General features: G+C 38.3%; 1 protein-coding gene across 2 annotated transcripts; it reads right to left on the bottom strand.

Moving 5' to 3' along the window:
• Positions 1 to 2,026: 2,026 nt before the first annotated feature.
• SCML1 (Scm polycomb group protein like 1) lies at positions 2,027 to 17,827 on the bottom strand. Of its 2 annotated transcripts, none has more exons than XM_054581104.1 (8): positions 17,631 to 17,827; positions 13,256 to 13,401; positions 11,590 to 11,667; positions 11,014 to 11,088; positions 7,951 to 8,055; positions 6,935 to 7,553; positions 4,886 to 5,037; positions 2,027 to 3,636 (listed from the first exon to the last, which is right to left on the bottom strand). In XM_054581104.1, the coding sequence occupies exons 2-8, from the start codon at positions 13,283 to 13,285 to the stop codon at positions 3,499 to 3,501; spliced, it is 1,197 nt and encodes a 398-aa protein (XP_054437079.1). In that variant the 5' UTR covers positions 13,286 to 13,401; positions 17,631 to 17,827; the 3' UTR covers positions 2,027 to 3,498. The 2 variants fall into 2 exon arrangements, with proteins under 2 accessions (XP_054437079.1, XP_054437080.1); XM_054581105.1 differs by having other exon boundaries at positions 4,886 to 5,031.
• Between the last annotated feature and the right edge of the window lie 1,910 nt (positions 17,828 to 19,737).

Genomic DNA, 19,737 nt, shown 5'->3' with positions numbered 1-19,737 from the left:
AGATGAGCAATCTATCAGATGCAGGGTTCAAAACAATGGTGATAAGGACGTTCAAGGACATTAGTGAGGACCTCAACAGCATAAAAAAAGATCCAGTCAGAAATGAAGGGTACACTAATTGAAATACAGGAACAATTTACAGGGAAACAAAAATAGAATGGACGAAGCCAAGAACCAATGATATGGAACCTACGGCAGCGAAAAATAACCATTCAGAACAAGAAAAAAGGATCCAAAGAAACAAGGATAGTATAAGCAGCCTCTGGGAAAACTTCAAGAAGTCCAACATTTGCATCAAATGGATACCAGAAGGAGAAGAGAAGAACAAGAAACTGGAAATCTATTTGAAAAAATAATGGAAAAAAAAAACCTTCCCTAATTTGGTGAAGGAAATAGACATGCAAGTCCGGGAAGCACGGGGACTCCCAAGCCAGATGGATGCAAAGAGGCCCACTCCAAGACACATCATAATGAAAATGCCAAAGGTTAGAAGTAATGAGAAAACCTTAAAAGCAGCAAGAGAAAAGCAGTTAGTTACCTACAGGGGAATACCCATAAGACTGTCAGCTGATTTCTCAAAAGAAACTTTACAGGCTGGAAGGGACTGGCAAGAAGTATTCAAAGTGATGAAAAGCAGGGACCTATAGCCAAGATTGGGCCACCTAGCAAAGATATAACTTAGAATCAAAGGCTCATAAAGAGCTTCCCAAAGAAAAAACTAACGGAGTTCATCACCACCAAACCATTATTATATGAAATGTTAAAGGGATTTAAGAGAAAGATCAAAACTATGAACAAAATGGCAAAAAATACAAATCTACCAACAACTGAATCTAAAAAAACAAAGCAAACAAGAACAGACACAGAAGCATGGATAGAGGGTTTTGATGGTTGCCAGATTGGGGGCGGGGGTATAGGGGAATGGGTGAAGAGGCAAGGAGATTAAGAGGTACAAATAGGTAATTACAGAATAGACATGGGGATGTAAAGTACCATACAGGAAACGCAGTAGCCAAAGAACTTAAATGCATGACCCACGGACATGAACAATGCTGCGGACATTGCCAGAGGGAGTGGGGCATGCTGGGTGGAGGAGGGCAAAGGGGGAAAAATCAGCACAACTGGAATAGAATAATCAATAAAGTGTAATTTAAACAAAAGATTCAGACTTTTTAATGGGGAAAAAACCGGTAACAAAAGTGATACCATAAAAAATAAAAGGGCTGGCTGGCAAGTTCACAGCAGGCTAACATGCCATGATATTCTCTGCACTAGCAATTACAAACCATCAGTGAAGAATGAGTGGTTCTGAATCACCCAAGTCTCAGACAGCAAATGGACGCCCCATTCCAGTTACCTGAGGATCATCCCTGGAGCCTGCTATGGCTGACTCCTCCGGTGAACGATGGGACAGGCTGCTGAGAATCAACAGTGGGAAGTTGCTGGGCTCCAGGCACGGAGCAGCAGCTCCTGGGGCGGGTGGGCTGAGGGGTTGGGCTCGGAAGGCCACAACCCTGAGCCTCTACGGCTTTCCCACCACGTAAGCTGGGAGAGCTGAAGGCGGAGAGGCAGTAGGCTTCTGGCCCCGGTGGTAAAGGAGCAGCCAGAATTGACAGCCAGATGTATGAACTCAGGTGGGACGGTATCTGGGGGCACGGCATTTTCTAGCATGCTCGCTTCATCAGTGACATTGCAAGTAACAAAGGCCTTGAGCACAGATGAAGCTCATTGATTTAACTTCTGACTGTTCCCCTGGGGCCTCGTTTAAGGGCCCCACAAGAGACCAGTCTTTGCTCCTAGGAATCTGTCCACCCACAGAACGAGGTCAAGTGTTAAAACTCAAGTATTTGGACATATAAAACCACAAACTTACTAGAGCACTTCTTTTTCAATATAACCAATTAATACATAAATGTAACAAGGTGAAAGTAAATCGCATCTGAGGTTTTGATATTAGTTTTTGTAGTTATTTATTACATTTTAAAATCTGAGAACTGTAAAAACATAGTATTTGTATAAACACCTGAGGACTGTTCAACTGGACACAGCATCTTCACTGAAATAATTCAAGAGATTAAAAGTACAAATTAGAATGTCTTATAACACAGAGGGAATAACACAGATAAAACCATTGTTTAGATCACATATGCCCAGTAATAGTTGCATTTGCTTATAAATATAAAAGGACACTTGGTTTCCTAAAACGTAAATGTACATTCTGGCCCCTGGCAAACATTTATTGGCATTTACAACAAATGGCTAATACAATTAGCACCAATTCTCATAGCTTATAAACATTACAACAAATGTTATACAACATAACAGTGTAATAAATAACAAAATAACAATGAACATGTTTTGCTTGAAATTTCCAGTACTTAAAATGAAGTCCAAAATGATAAACTTGAACTAATGTACCTTCCATAATTTAGTAGACTAAATGGCTCAGAAAGCAAAGTAACTAGAAACACTGCACAGGACAGAGAACTTTCCTGTGTGGAAAAGAGTGAGCTGAAAGGTACTAGTGATGGCAAATGATGTGCGTATTTTTTGCAGAATAAAACATCTCACTATATATAGATCAATGTATATTTCCGTAGAAGTGCAAAGTGCCACTTTAAATAAAAAAAGATTTACTTGTGTGTAAACTTCACATATAGAATAAAATATTAGTATGAATATGCATCTTTTAAAAATTTGGACATAGGCACCTTCAGAGAGAGATGTTAACTATAAATGGTTAAGTATCAGAGCTTAGGCAAAATATTTTAAAAGTTATAAAATAGCATTATTTAATGGAAAAGCATATGGCCAGAGTGCACCCAAACCATCCCTGTAGTATAAGATCTATTGCATAAAACAACCATTCTATCTATCTTATAACTTACCAAAAAAGAACTGGTAAGAACACTTTATGAACACTTATAAGGTTATTTTTTCTTTAAATAGGAATAAATAAACATAAAGAGAAACAATAACAAAAGGAAAATAAGTTATATGGCTATTCCCTTTCTGGAAACTGGTAGAACATGAACAGAACACTGCTATTACAGACATATAATATTTGCGAGATGATATCTGCAGTTACATCTTTAAATTTTCTTCTAAGGATAGCTTCTCATAGATTTTAACAGAGAACCTGTCAATTCCTAATACTTTCTCTTTGGGATTTAGCTGTTTTGGTTCTATAGATAAACGTTAACCAAGTCAAAGGTATTTCTCTGTTTCTTATCTCAAGTATATTTGTAAACGACAAAATAGTAACAACAAAAAGATTAAGCACAAACTGCCCATTTGAGTATGCTAATAATAATACACTAAATGTTTTCTATTGAAATAGACTGGACTGTAATGTAGCTCTGTGATTCTGTATGTAACAAACTTTTAGAGGAACCTTCTACAACACAAAAGTTTCTAAGGGCAGTAAAATGACTTTATACCAAGATAACATTGGTCTCCCCAGAATTAAGTCCAATCTAAATCTACACAAACATTTTCTCAAATGTCAACAATGCATTTTTCTTCTTTAAGTTTTTCGATGTAGTGGCACAACTTCAGAGCTGTCCCCAGCTTAAGCCCCATATACTTTATCATAATATCACTGTGGAGTAACAGCATAGCTTTCCCATCAATTTCCTACAGAGAGAAGAAATTACAATAATTAATAATGCTTTCATATCTAATCAAAATGGTCATTTCTTTATATATAATAACATGCAACATCAATTAGAGGGCAGCTCATTCCAGATCTATATTCTCTGAATGTGCATCTGCTTGATGAAAAACTACTGAAGATAAAATCTGTACAGGTGAAGCATCATTTGATCATTAGTAAATTTACTTCAAATTTTAAGAAAAAGGAAATTTAACCTGGTATCATAAAAATGTCCTAAGTGTCAAACTACCTAATTTTAGATCCTTTATGTAGAATAAAATCCTGTATAGCTATGACAAAAAGAATAAAAACTTGTGAATAGTAGCAATGAATTTCAGATGGTCATTAACTTTCTTAGAAAGGCTGGGAATATGAGTATGTCAGCATCAATGCAAACTGTAAATGTGCTATACAGTGTTGTGTTTATGGTGAAAACTCATCAGTTTTCTGAAGCTAAAAAGATGCTGAAACTAATTATTGATTTTCACATCATATTTAAAAGACTTTATCAGATATGTGGCCACTAAATTTATCCATTATGAAGAACTGTAAGAATATGATGTGATAGACACAGGCAACCTCCTTAAATTCTTTATTATATTAATTAACCAACAGATGCCACTGGAGAATATACTTTGGTTTTCATGAGATCTGGTTTAAAAATAAAAATTTACTGAATCATATATGTTTATCAACCGCTGAAGCATCTGAAATCCTGTACAGTACTGCCTTTATTAGGCACCTTCCTTACTTTTTCTACTATGTAAAACTGGAAGTTAAAGAAATGAGATCTTATAAAAATGTAGTCCATGGTGTTACTTTGTAAATGGCACAAGAATATCAGCATCCCAAACCATCAATAACCACATAAGGTTAACAGAACTAAGCAAATGAAATCAGCTGCTGGATTCATCAGGCACCGTAACAACAGCTACTACATAACGTTTTGTCGTAGCTGTTGTTATAAAAGAGAAGACGCCTGAGAGTGACCATACTGGATCTTCTCCTCTTGAGAACTTTGAAGACTTTTAGTATTTTAGGTACTCGGGTACCCATTTAAAGCACAGATCCAGCCTCTACTACTTAAGGATCTAACTTTGAGCAGAGTAACCTTTCTCACATAAGGAAAAAATCAGTTGATAGGGTTCCCCCACCATCCACACTGATCAGCATTCAACTAAAGAACCTGCAGGTTCAAAGGCAGGAAAACCAGATCAAAAGACACATTACATGTTCCCTGAAGAGGTCGGCGAGGGGGAGGAGCGTCTGAGGATCTACTTCTTTCAGAAACAGGATCACTTCCTCTACGGACCAATCTGCAGGGTCTGCATAGTAGGGATATTGTAGTGCTCCTGGGTCATTTCCAACTGATGAACCTGTAGCTTCAATAGGGAAAAAAAATTAAATTGGGCTAGCAAAAACATTCGTTTGTTTTCTTCTGTAAGACAGCTGTAGGAGCACTTAGTTGTCTTTAACTTCATTCAAAACAATTTTGTTACATTGTATTGTGACAGCTGTCACATCAGCAAGCATTTAAAAAAACTTTCAGCATGCATTTAAAAAAAACTTATCAAAATTAGTGAATTTTTCTGTAGCTGTTTTAATATTGAAGATGGAAGAAACTAAGTGACATTTTTAGCATGTTATGGTTTATTATTTCAAGAAAGGTAAAAATACAACTGAAACACACACAAGAAAAGATTTATTCAGCGTATGGAGGTTCTGTCACTTATCAAATGTGCCCAAAGTGGTTTGTGAAGTTTCGTGCTGGAGATTTTTCACTAGATGATGCTCTGCAGTTGGGTAGACCAGTTGAAGTTGACAGTGATCAAATTGAGACGTTGGGAACAATCAACATTATAACCATGTGGGAGACAGCTGACATACTCAAAATATCCAAATCAGTAAGGTTATTGGTGAAAATGAAAAATGTGTCTTTAATGGAAGAAACACAGACGTTTTGTCCAACCCAACACTTGACTTGATCGTTGTTCTGAAAGAAGAGATATTAGAAGTAGGGAGTACTGGTCTCATTCCTGGAACCATCTGTTAAGTAGCCCTGCATAGATCTAGGACTCCAAGTGTAACATCCGGCGAAAGCTTAAAGATGATGTGAGGATGGGTCACAACAACAAGTTGTGATGTGAGGATGGGTCACAACAAGTGAGCCATCTGACTGCCCACGAACAACAAAGGCAGCTTCAGAAGTTACTAGAAAGCTTCAAAGATCATAAAAGAGACAACACTCTGAGGTCTCTCTGGTCACAGAAAAATACAGCAAAAGATCTGTTATTTGGGTTAATTAGGTCAATCTAAGCTAACCTATTACTAAGTATTTCAGTGAATTTCTCTCAATCTATCTCCTCTTGGTCTGTGTAGATTAGGTTTATTTTACTAGTTAAATAGAATGGAAATTCCCCAAATTTAATTTTATAATTGCTTAAGTTTATTCACTTTAATCAATGAATTTCAAAAACCCCATTTCCTTGAGAACCAAATTAGTTCTTTACTGAATCTCTCCCATGTATTTATTCATTATGGATATCTTAAGCATCATTTTACTCTTTCAAATTCCTGTTTCTCAAGGCTTAAATGTTTACATGAATCTTGAAGAAAACAAGATTATTTTCTGCTTAGCTAGTCAGAAGTAACTTTATTATATTCAATACCTCTTTTGAGTTTACATAGTAATACCTATTTTGATTGAAGGTTTATATGTTGAAAAAATAACTAAGGCATGAAACAACTGAAGTGCTCATACCTCAAAAAGTTTTAGCTGTGATGTTCACTAAGTTGTGCTGAAATTTCTTTGTCTAGATAAATATTTTCCAATTAGACCACTAAAGTCTCTATAGTCTGTGATAACAGAAGTGGGTTTTATAATTCCCTAGGAAGATTCGTTTCTCTAACTAAGAAACCATCAACACAATTTTGATCATTCTTCTGTGTGAATTAGCCAAAGGTGTACTTTTTCTTTCCTCTCATCTGGGTTCTGGCCATTTCAGGAATATTTTGAGTATTTACCCAGGGTAACAAAAAAAAAGATTAAAAACCTCACAATGGGATCATTATGAGTAGTAGTGGAGAAGAGGCATGTCAGTTCATTAGTGGTATCTCACATAACAGATACTTAATAAATGTTAAGTCATCATTATGAGTATCACCCAAAATTAGTCCTCAAAATATGAAAAATGAACAGCTTCCCCTAGCTAGCATCAAGGATGTTAAGGAATATAGGTTAAACAGTGCTACTTGTAATATGTGTTGTTTTATACTCACCGAAGCCGGCTGGCATGCAGAGAGATGTGGCAGTATGGCCGTGGCTTTCATTTTGCAGCAAAGCTGGGTAAGCCATAATATCATGGTTGTATGCTGGACTGGACCTGCCTTGGCCCAGCATGGCTGCAGGTACTGATGTGGAAGCTGGGACAGCTGAGATAACATTAGCTGTGCTGTGAGCCCTTGGGCTGTCAAAGCAGGGCATGGATGGGGAGCCCTGCACCAGATCATTGGATGTGTAATGTGATGGATATGATGGTGAGTAGGGTGGAAATGTTGGACTCCGGCTAAGGTGTGTGTCGTGGTCCTCATAGAATGAATGGTGATCCTGGATAAGGGAATCCTGTGACTGGTAGTATGTTCCTAGAGGGCTATCCTGGGAATCTATTGGCCTTCTTACAGGCGTGGTTGGGCTATAACTGTGACTACGAGACAATGAAGAGGGAAAAGGCCCATCAGACATATTATCAGGCTCATCAGGCACAGCAGGCACAGCAGGCACAGCAGGCACAGCTGGCACAGCTGGCACATCAGGCACATCCTTCTTCTTCAATTTCTGCAATTTCATCTTTCTAGAAAGCAGGTAATTATAATGCTTGTATGCATATCCAAGTGGCTTCTGAAATGACACAAACCCAGAATAAACCAACAAAGAGTGAACAAAAAAGGAAATAAAGTAGTAAATACATCAACATTCATTATCCATGCAACATTGCTTGCTATTATTCAAGATTAATATTCTATTTGATTATACGGCTTTTATTCCTCTTCAACCCTACCTTTTAATTGCATTTTATACATTATGGATACAAACATAAAAATACCCATTGTCAATACATTTCTCAAATCTAAGCTTCAGCATTCTTCCTAGAAATTTAGTCTTCTATCTCCTCCTACAGGTATGGATCAGCCACGCAATCTCACAGACTTCTTAGTTCTCTCTCACTTTTAACTGACAGACATCTTCAGAAACTAGAGGTTTATTATAGTTTTGAAAATATTTTTATGACACTTACGCGATTTTGCCAGATTAATTTTGCACGAAAACGGTAAAGTTTTGAAACTTTTCCATTCATGACGTTAAACTTCTTATCCAGGTTTTGAATAGCATCCTGGATGACCTATAATAATACACTCTATTAGCAGGTTCTACATCAAAACTAACATATAAGAAAATACCATTAAGCCAATTTTGACTGCTAGGAACAAAGAAAGTCCTCATGCCATCAGAAATGTCTAGCTTCCCATTTGATGCCTGGTTGTTGGTGACATAGAGCCCAGCTGGCTGACAAAAGGAGCCCCAACCTCCAATGGAACTACTCCATGTCATACAGGCATTTTGAGGAGCATTTGAGTACATTCTGGAAAGTCAATGTACCACAATTCCGATAACCCATCACATTTCTGACGGAGTCATTTTACATCCAGGAAGGTACTATTTTAAGAAATAAATGTTCAGATCTGCTGAAAAGTCAAAGAATCTCCTTCCATACGATGACAACATGAACTAACAGGCAGTGAACATTCCACTCTGGGAAGAACAGTGAGCCAGATAGATCAGATGTAATTTCTGGCTTTGAAGCATTTAAAAATCATAAAATCAACAATGAAAGCCATAAATCTTTGAGTACACATCCCCTATATGCCAATCAGGTATGTGACCAAATTCTTGAAATACAGAGGCGTTTCATTCCGGCAAAAAAGACACTTAAATAACAGGCCAAAACCATTCCTCATTCTCTCATTCCAATAAACATTTATTGAGGGCCTACCACCAGTCAGAACTACTTTGCTAGATGCTGGAAACATGGACGGAAAGGAACCAAAAACAAACCCCAACCAGCTCCTGTCCTAAGGAACTCCTATTTTAGCTGGAGAGAGAGACAAGAGACGATTTCAACAGAGAAAGTAACCAGCAGCCTGGAGCAGTGGTTCTCAAACTGTGCACTTGTGGACCAGTAGCATCAATACTAGCTTGCTGGAAGTGCAACATCTCCCACCCCAGAGCTAATGAATTGGGAACTCAAGAGTGGGGGCTGCAATCTGTGTTGTCACAAGCCCTCCAGGTGATCCTGATGCCCCGTCAAGTGTGAGACCCAGTGATTGGCCTATAGCACTGAGATAAATAGTGCGGGCTCTAGGGGAAAGAGCTAGGATTTACGTAGTAGAGTTCTGCCACTTAGTAGCTCTGTGACTTTGGTCAAGTTACTTAACTTCTCTGTGCTTCAATGTCCTCATGTAGAGGATCATGATGAAAATCTCAGAGTTCTCTGGGGGACAGAGCAAGGTGGCTGCGGTATTCTGTTCATACTAACAGAATAGCAATACGACACGATGATTGGTCCAATAGGGCTCAACTGTCTATTAATATTAATATCACTATTATGACTATCACAGCACAGGCAAGAACAGGAGGCTGAACAGGAGGCTAAGTGTACACAAAGATCTAACGCAGGCTGGCAGGTCTTTCCAGAGAAGCAAATGTCTATGCTGAGAATTAAAAGACAAGGTGGTCGCTAGGTAAAGACGCATGGAAGGGCATACAGGGCAGAAAGAACAGTGTATTCGAACATACTCCAAACAGGAAGTCAGGTGTTTAGATAGTGAACATAACTCACATTCAAAGAGCTGGGTTATTAAGGGAAGGAGAGAGGAAGGATGACAGTGGAAGAGGGCCAGGAGGCTAAACGTGATTTTTTAAAAACCACGGGAGAATATGCCGAGAGTGGCAGGCACAGAGGCTGAAGATACAGGAGAGAGAGGGATGACCCATGAAGGGAGGAGTCTGAGCACAGGGAAAGAGGGTCAGAAGCAGAAACCGGCCGAGGTGTTAGCCTTACAGAGCAAGACGCCGGGAGAAGAATGGATCCCAGGCACGTCTGTTGGCCGCGGGGAGAGGAATCTGGACTCGCAGAGGATTTCTGCTCCACGCCCTCCATTTCCTCCATTAAACAAGAGGCAAGGATGGGGGTGCCTGGTGCTCGCGGGACAGGGAGCTGCCTACAGACCAGACGGTGGACAGGTCCCAGCAGAGGTCCTCCCCTCTGCTTCCCAGCAGGGACAGGGCTGGGGTTTTACCAAAGAGGATGCTGGGCAAGGATAAAAAAGACAAGACGGAAGTGCTGCACCATGCGGTCTGGTCTGGACTGGTAAGGGAAGACGTTGAAGAAAGGAGAGAGCTAACACACTAGGAGAAATAGACTGGATCCCTCCCGGGGCCTGAGCATTTCTCATCCGAGATGCTACATCCCACCACACCCTGCACAAGTGCTCAGAAGGCTCTCGCAGAACAGTGTGCACCGAGGTGGTCATGGATGCCTATGTAAGGCAGGCCAGAGATAGCCCTGCTCAGTATCGGGACCCTCGACCTCCCCCCTATGGCCCACCCTCTGTACATCTTCCTCAGGAGACCTGATGTGTCCCCTTTAAGCATTCCACTTCTGTCCTCAGTAATGATGATGATCAAGGCTCATATAAATATTCTGTACTTTTCAAAGGATGCTCGCTCATTTTATTCAGGACACTTGGTACATTAAGAAACATTGACTTTTTAAATAAATGTTCATTACCTCTAGGGTATGCAGCTCACAAAATCCTTGATAATTACATGCTTCTATCAAGCTCTACCAACATGCTAATTTTTACAAAATCCCCTCAAAGCTATGTAAGATACACTCTTTTAAAAATAGTGGTTGGCTGCCATTTTGTTTCAACTGAGGTATCTTTGTATGCATTTAGGTACATACTAAATTTCATACAAATCAGCCAATTTATTTCGGAAATTTTGCTGGGAAAATTAATTCAATACTGAATAACTGAGATGAAAAAGACACAACTACATTTGATCAATAAAGGGCTTTTTTAAAAAAAAATTTATAAAATCTACATATTACTACTTTGAAATTTTCACCTGGAGATGCTATTCAAACTAGAAATTTTTAAAAATGATCACAATGGGGTGATAATCATAAATAATTTAATACAGCAAAACTTCAATTAATTGTATACTTCATATGAGATAAAGAGATTTTCAGCTTAGTGTTTTAGAAAACTACATTTGACAGACAGAACTTTTGTACCTGGCAACGACTCAGGACATCCACAATTGTTTTTTGTTGTTCTTCGTAGGATGTGTCAGACTGAACACTTTGCTGCTAAGATTTTAAATGTTAAGTATTAATGGTTTACTTCTGTAAGAGCCAAACTGAACATAAGGATAAAAACACTTTATATTTATTTATTTAAAAACACTTTATATTTATGTATTTAAATTGTTTTGATTTTTCACCAACTTTTCAGTTTCAGAAGTCTTAATCTAAAGCAGAGATGAAATAAAAGAAAAATATTAATATAATAGAAATAATTACTGCTAATTAAGAGAGAAAGGAAATAATTTATTATATTAGAACGACCTACGTTTAGAGTTTGGTACTGAAAACGAGTATTGCTCTCAATTTCCTACTACATAAGGAAAAGAGAGAAGTAAAATGGTTAAATGCTCATTGTCTAATGAAAGGAGCCAAACAAATTCACAAGAGAGTAGTATTTTCTTCAGTGGTTTAGAGGTGCTCTATAAGACATGAAGACTTTAAGTATTTTCCTTTAAAATGGTTAAATGTTACTGTATTTGGTAAATGGCAATTAACATTACTTACATTTGCATATGTAGGATTTGGTTCATATGCATAAAGATCCCCGTTCTCATCATCACCAGTAGATATTCGAGTTCTTATCTAAGGAAGATTAATAAATTAAAAGGAAGCATGAAAGATGGAACTGACAGAAAAATTTAGGACTTCAATTTCACTTTCAAGAAACTCCAAAAGTCTTCATGTTCATTGTAAATAAATACTATGACTACAAAAAAGATGTACTTGCAAAACTGATTCCTCATTAACCCAACTACACTTACGACATCATTTTCATCAAGCTTCACCTCTTGTGTATCTAAGGGTACAAAGACTAGTAATCTGGTGCCAGAACTGCTATAACAGCAAATATTTCAAATATTTCTCAATACCAAGAACCATGTTACATGGCTTCTGATTTTTAAACCACCCAACAGTGCCACTCTATGGACAAAACAGGAAATACTTAAGTACCTATTTCTTTTTGTTCTAATTTTTATTAAACCTTTCTTTTCCTGAATAACAAATATTTGTTTTAATTATTAGCACATAAGTTAATTATTGCTAGTAAAAAACAATCATAAAACATCTTAAATTCTAGGTATTTCGTATTTCTACATAATTTTTCACCAAGGCTTTTCTTTTTGCTTTTTCTTTTCAGGAGCACTAAAATTTTTTCAATTAGTTTACATTTAATATTACTTTCTAATAGTTTCAGGTGTACAGTGTAGTGGTTTGACAATCATATACTTTACAAAGTGTTCCCACTGATGTTTCCCATATCCAACTGGCACCGTACAATTATTACAATGTTATTAACTATATTTCCTATGCTGTAATCTATTGATGGCCCTGTGACTATTTTGCAGCTATCAATCAGTATTTCTCAATCCATTTGCCTTTTTTTGGATAAATTAATCTCTAAATCACCTTAAAATACTTTTTAGAATGCTTTAGATAGTAAATAACCAATAAACTTCATTTAACAACTCTTTATTCTAAGAAAAAATTATGAACTATAGTAATAATTTTAAAATAGATACTCTGAAGCTATGCATGTCTGTTTCAAAGGCTATAACCAAAGTGATATGGAATTGCTATAGATTAAAACTTATAAAAATATACCACCTTACTTTTGTATAGTGCCTTATGCTTTCCCAAGTGCTTTCATATAATTATGTCAGAAAAAATGACTCTCTGTAGGCAGTAAACATTATCTCCAAAGACAAAAAATGTTACGACTAACAAAAGTTTAAAAAATTGCCTATACCACTTAGGTGGTAGTAATAGCTACATCCATATATAAGTAATATGTTTTCTATTAAGTCAAATTATATGTAGCTTAAAAATCTATATTTTTATTCAACTTTGGGGATCAAGAAACAGAGTGTGACAGAATGTAGAACACCACAACCATTTTTAAAAACTGGTAGATTCTCAAAGTTATAATTACATCAACCCTATGACCCAGCAATTCAACTCCTGAGCATTTGCCCAAAAGAAGTATCAGTATCTGTTCACAAAAACACTTGTACATGAATGTTCATAACAGCTTTATAGATCCTGTCAAAACTCATGAACTGTACACTTAGGATCTCTGCATTCCACTATGTGAAATTAAATTCAATTTAGAAAAGAAATATAGCACAATGAAAAGGACAATGGCAGATTTTTTTCAATTTGAAATACAAACCACATCGACTTCACTGGAGCAGCTAGACATCTTTGTGCAACAGGATCAACTCCACTTCTCTGGGGTAGGCCTAATTATTTTTAAACTCGTTGGAGGGTTTATTTGTGAAACTGCTTGGTCACCTAGGACTGGTAAACCTTCTACTCCTGAAAAGCAACGCATAAAAAAGTTACTTTATACATTACTTTAATAAACTTAGCATGGCTATATTCTCACAATGCCAACACAAATTGAATTGGAGTCTTGGTTGAATTTTAGAAATTCTCCGTTCATGATTTAGGAAAAACCTTTTAAACTTGAAGGGCTATATTGCCCATGTGTAGGAACAAGGATCAAGAGCAAACTCATTTCCAAATTGTGAAGTGAATGCTTCACAATTTTAAGGCTACAGAATAAATACTGAAAACAAGAGAACAAGATTCCTAACTGCTTTTGCCAAGGAACCCCAACAGGCCTCAAAATGTAAGGCTGGAGTTTGTTACAGCTTGGGCCCCAACCAGGCCGTGGGCTGAGCAGACCACTCAAGACACTGCCTCATTTGCCAGGTGAAAACTGGCTGAGATTATACCTAAGGCCATTTCAGCTCTAAGATTATGATTGCTTCCATAGTTAAATTTTATATTAAACCTAAATAAATGTATATAAAATATAAGCTAAAAATCTTCTAGAATTATGTAGGCTCAGTTATGGTTCTGGGTCATTTAACTCTGCAACTAGAAAAGACATGGAATGCAATGCCATCATATTATATCTTCTAGTAGGGATTTGAACCGTGACTGTCATCATGGTATTAGAAGGGGTGTGAGAGTGTTAAGTCCCTCCATCCATCCTGAGCGAGGGTAGTAATGACACTCAGGATGAAGGGAGAATTAATTCTCAAGTTAATTCAAGATAAATGCAGGTTAATACTGTAGAAAAATTCAAGTTATAAAATACATTCAATCTGAGCTGTAACTTCAACCAAATTTTAGTTTTAGATTATGTGTATTTTTCCTGATTATGAGACTAATACAAACTATGAACAATTAAACTGTGGTGTTTTGGACAGAGGAAGACTACACAACAATGAGAATAAATTAACTACTGCTATACACAAACAGGACAAATTGCACAACTGTAACATTAAGTAAAAGCCAGATACAAAAGAGAATATAGTGCATGATTCAATTGCTCTAAAGCTTGAAAACAGGCAAAAGCAATCAATAATAGGAGAATTTCAAAACCAATACTTGTAGATATACTAAAGTCACTTTAACAACTTTCTTAGTTTCCTACCACGCAGCCAGCCATAATTCATTTAACCAGTCACTATTAATGGATGTTCAAATCACTTCTAAAATTTGGTTCTTACACAGAACACTGCAGAGCAATCTCATACCTCTACCTCAAGTCTCAGAGAATGAGAATAGTGAGTTAAAATTTCCCAACTCTAATAGTATTTTATACTCTCACTATATTTATAACAGTTTTGTATTATAGATTTAGAGATATATTTTTTCATTAAGTATAGTTTCACTATAAAAAATTTGGAATATAACACAAGGTACAGATAATAGTATCTAAAATGTATTTTACTATTTACTCTGCCAGGCAATGTTATAAGCACCAGATGTCTTAACTGATTTAGTATTCCTGACAACCCTACAGGGCAGGTTTTATAAGTATTCCCATTTTCCTTAAGAGAAATCTGAGGCAAAGAAAGTTTAAATAATTTACCCAGGTATAGCTAGTAAGACTGGAGCCAGACTGCACCACACTATGTGCCTTACGTAGTCTTCATTATTCAAATCACATGAAATCCGTTCTCTAATAATAAAAATATAAAACCCAAACTCCTATTAAGGCCCACAAGGTCCTTACAAAAGCACAGTGAGAAGCCTCCAGACCTCTCAGGAGGTCACCTCTTACCACTTGTCGCCTGGCTCTAAGCCTAAAATATTGACTATCTGGCCTTCCATAGACAAAGACTGCCAACCAGTGTTAGAGACCCTTACAACCTGACAATCCCTTACTGTATAGTTATAATGCTGCAAAAATTTGGCTGTAGCTAAACACAGAGGCAGCAAGCATTGACTCTACCACTCAATTTTTACCTCTGTGGCCCATTCACAAATCAACACCAATCTTACACTCTGAACCTCTTACTTCTGTTATGCCCTCTGCCCAAATATCCTGCCATTTTTCCTGGGAGAACCTATTCGATTTCAAGGCTTAATTCAGGTTCCATCTCCACAAAGCAGAGGTGCTATGTTACCCCACCTGGAAGTTACACTGCTTTCCCCAGTACGGAGCACTCATACTTCAATGCTCTTAAGGCAACTGTCAAACACTGAGTAGTTAGATGAGAGGCAACCTCAAGTACCATTGGGTCTGGGTCCAAGCTCCTCCACCTCCTAGCTGTGTGACTTTGGACAACTTACTGAATGTCTCTGTATTGTAAAAAATCCTTTTAAATGGGGATAATAGTTCCAACTTCATGGAGTTATGAGGATTAAAAGAGTTAAGTGCTTAGAACAATGACTGGCATAGCAAGGGCACCCACTGTTGTCTACTATTATTATCTGGGTATTCATAACATCCTCCCAACAGAACTATCCCTCATGGAGCACAGGTGCAACAAATCCTCAGGGTCATAACATGTAAATCTGAGTCATTTTGCACCAGGACACTGCAGATATAACAACCATTTCTTCTAAGCAAATCTGAAGTACCATGCACGAAAAACTGGGCTTTAAGAAATACTCAAATCTAAGGACAAATTGCAAAATTTTCCATTTTACTTTAGGGATGTATTTCACCTCTCTGTGCCTCAATTTCTTAACCTGTATAGTTGGAATAATATCTACTTCACAGGGCTATGAAGACCAAATGACACAGTTAAGCACCCAGCATTGTGTTTGGTTCATAGCAGGCACAGCACAAACTTTCCCTTTTGCTTCTTCCCACGAAGTAGATAATGAAAGTTTATGCAACAGTTTCTTACAGCCCAATCATGACTAGATTTGGCAAAATTAATATAAATCGTTAAATTTAAAATCTTGCAAAATGTTTACATAAAATGAAGCTCATTCATATTTTATAGTAAAAATCTAAATTCTTGATAATGTAAGACCTAAAAGCCATCTGGTTTTTAGAAAACATTTTTAGACTTCAAGAACATTTCAAGGACATTTTTCAAAAGTCATTTCAATATTACGCTCCCAAGGTACAAGGCATTCACTTGTCATCAACTTATCAGGACGGTGAGGAATGAAAACAGCCTTTCACCCAAAAACAAACTGCAAGGAATACACAGCAAAACAGGAAAGATTACAACAGCCAGGCCACTTCAACGTTTTCTTTTTTGAGAAAATAAAACTGTGTGTTAATATACTGAACAATTACTTTATAAAACTCCTATCAGGTCTCGCAAAAGCAGCGCTTCTACTACTGTCCCTATGAAACTCCAGAGATTATAAAATAAGCCAGATGGCGGACAATGTTACCCAAAACGTGCCCCATTGCCTCGCACTGAATCAAACCCATAACCCTGCTTTATAAAAACAGAAAAGTTGCCTGCAAAAATCATGATTTATAAACATTAAACCAGTTTCAAACCCTAGAGCAGTCCTAATTCCGGGAGAGCCGGGCAGGGAGGGAAGGAAGCGATCCCTAACAGACTAAGTTATTAAACGACCGTGCTCAACCTGGGTCTTTATTTTCTTGCTCCTTGGCGAGGCTGCATTATCTTTGATCAAACGCATTTACCATCAAAGCCTCAAAAACAACATCACAATCTCAAAAGATGTTATAACTATTTTTTCAGTTCCTTAAACACAAAATTTTATACACACACATATATGAGAGAGAGAGAGAGAGAGAGAGAGAGAGAGACTGAGACTGTGAGGGGGACAGATGAGAGAGAGAGAAACTGTGAGGGGGACAGAGGGAGGGAGGGGGAGAGAGAGCGAGAGACAAACACAGGCAGACACCGAGATTTTTGGTCGATTCTTGTCCCCCACCCACCTCTGCCAAGAAAAATAAAAACGATGAGAAAAGGTCAACTCATCCCCGAAAGTCGGCACCAACTACTCAACAAGTGGCCAAATCGCAAAAGCTCTAAAGCACGGTCATCCGTGAGAGGTTGTGGGAATCGGGGAAAACCAGACCGAGAACCATCCAGACTCACCGCCGCCGCCCCCCAACCCCCGCCTCGCCACAGCGCTGCTGAAATTTAAGTGTAGACCTCTTCCAGAAAATTCTTTCTCTCAGGTAAATCATCCCCCACCCCACCCTGCTCCCCGGAATTCCTCAGACATTAAAATCTCCCAACTACTTTTCGCCCACACCCAAGACAAGAAAATTCAAGCAGCGAGAAAAATGCCGAAGGACAAACCTCTTCAAATCCTGTCAGAACGAGCCTCCGGAAAACGCGGGCACCAGCTAGCGGTGGACGGTCTTCCTGAGCGTCGACGGCGAAGACCCTTTCGACCGCTCGAGGTCGCACCGGAAGTCGAGCCGGATGACGTGACGTCCGGCCGGGCGCCCCACGCAAGCTAAGGACCGGCGCGCGAACCAGGGACCACCCGCAGCGCAAAGGCTTCCAGGCGAGCGGCTGTTTATCTAGTAATCCCGAGAGCGCATGCGCAACCCTTATGGCGCAGGGCGTTGCTAGGGAGACGTGTGAGGGAAGGGGCTTTCCTCCCCTCCGCGCAGCCCCAGTGCTAGCGTCCCGAGTTTCCGTTCGCAGAGGCTGGTGGGATAGGAATCCGGCGCTACACCGCACGCGCGATCCTGCGATACTGAAGGGGTTTCTGTGGACGAACAGGGGTGTCGGCGCTCGCGCGCACGTGACAGTTTCCGCGCTGTGAGGATTCTTGCAGGTGGCTCGTGTGGGCGTGGCATTTAGGCGCTTGGCCTCTCTACTGTCACTGATTGGTTGTTTGAAGCTTTCTTTTTAATATAATTCCGCTCCTCCCCCTCCCTCTAAAGCGGCACCGCAGACTTCGATTTTGAGTGGGTCCTAGGTGTGCTCTTTGGTACTGGGGAAGAGGGCGGGGCCTCAGCAATCCGTTTTAGCAATCCTGGTTTGCTACTAACAGACCCCTGGGGCCGGGTTTTCTGGGTTGCAACCCCAACCCCAACACTTAGATGCTCTATGGCTTCGGGCAAGTTAAGTAACACTCTGCTTTAGTTTCCCCATCTGTAAAATGGGCAGAGTGTGGGGAGTACACGAATTAGAGTAAGCAAAGCACGTAGAACAGTATTTTTGTACATTAATTTGCTGTATGATAAAGGGTACATGACATTATTTAGTGGCATATTATCTATATCTCTCTCGAGGCTGAGCATCTTGGAAAGAAGGCACAGTCTGAGTACTTATGAAAAGCAAAGGCAAATATTTCAAGGTCAAGTCAGTTATCTTTTCCTGGCTCAGAGAGAAGAGCTACAAGGAAAGTATATCCAACATTGGAAACATGTTCTTTCTCCTCTCAAATACAAAGCTAGATTACAGCCCATTATAGAGACAATATTTATTATTATTATTATTTTGTTCATACTTTTGCCATAGCAGTTCCCCTCTTTTATGTCCATTTCCCTGTAAAACTCATGTGTTTGGGAAACCCCAAGAATGCAATTATGTAACAATGAAGCGAGAAACCGGTTGTTTAATTGCAGTCACGTTTATTTGCAGTTTCTATACACACGTCCTAGGTAATCAAACTTTCCTGGTACATTTTTTTGAGAGGGGTTCACGATAAAACTGTCACCATTTTTACTAAAAATAAATACAAGACTTAAAAGTGTTGCACAGCTCTAAAATATACAAAGGCTTGAATTGAATGTAAACGTTGAAAACTTACAAAAGAAACCGTTTTTGCAACAATTTAAAAAGTTCATATTTACAATATTACAAAAATACAAAATGGATGCAAGTCCATAAACCATTGTCTTTTTGGCCAGCATGAACTGGTTCTAGTACCGAAATAGTTACACTGTAACCTTCTTTATAGTTTTAAATCTTTGTCATGATCTAGTTTTCTAAGTCAGCCACCATTGTAGCTAATGTACTCACTCACTGACCTTTGGCAAGAGCAAACAGTGTGTTTTGTTTGCTATAACTAGTCCATGTCCTCTACTTAGCCAAACATTAAAAAAAATCAAAAAGGAAAAATATTTCTCCCACACAACATAGACATGTTGTACAAACATTAAAAAAAAAAATACCATCAGTGCAAACAACGGAAGATAAGTTTGGATTGATGTTTTTTGCAATACCTAATGTGTGTACCCTGCTTTAAGATGGCAGTGATGTTGAAAACAGTCCTCTAAATCTTGGTCTTATATGCTATGTAATAAAGCCATGTAGAATATTCCACATTACGAAGGAATTCCTTGGTGTTTTTTTTTAACTCAGTTTGTTACTCAATATTCTTTTCCACAGTGAATTTAAAATCCATTTTTATTTGGGTTTTTTTTAAATCTATGAAATATAAAATAGA

The sequence above is a fragment of the Pteronotus mesoamericanus genome, unplaced genomic scaffold (genome assembly GCF_021234165.1).
Source record: "Pteronotus mesoamericanus isolate MK-2021 breed Mesoamerican mustached bat unplaced genomic scaffold, CSHL_Meso_final contig_65, whole genome shotgun sequence".
In the NCBI taxonomy this organism is placed as follows: Eukaryota; Metazoa; Chordata; class Mammalia; order Chiroptera; family Mormoopidae; genus Pteronotus; species Pteronotus mesoamericanus.
This window is presented reverse-complemented; position numbering and strand designations above follow the sequence as displayed.

Coding starts and splice junctions, on each gene's coding strand:
- SCML1 (XM_054581104.1), bottom strand. CDS start 13,285: ATGTCTAGCTGCTCCAGTGAAGTCGATGTG. Junction 11,089..11,589: donor CAAATCCTACATATGCAAAT/GTAAGTAATGTT, acceptor TTAAAATCTTAG/CAGCAAAGTGTTCAGTCTGA. Junction 5,038..6,934: donor CTGCATGCCAGCCGGCTTCG/GTGAGTATAAAA, acceptor TCCCTATTGAAG/CTACAGGTTCATCAGTTGGA.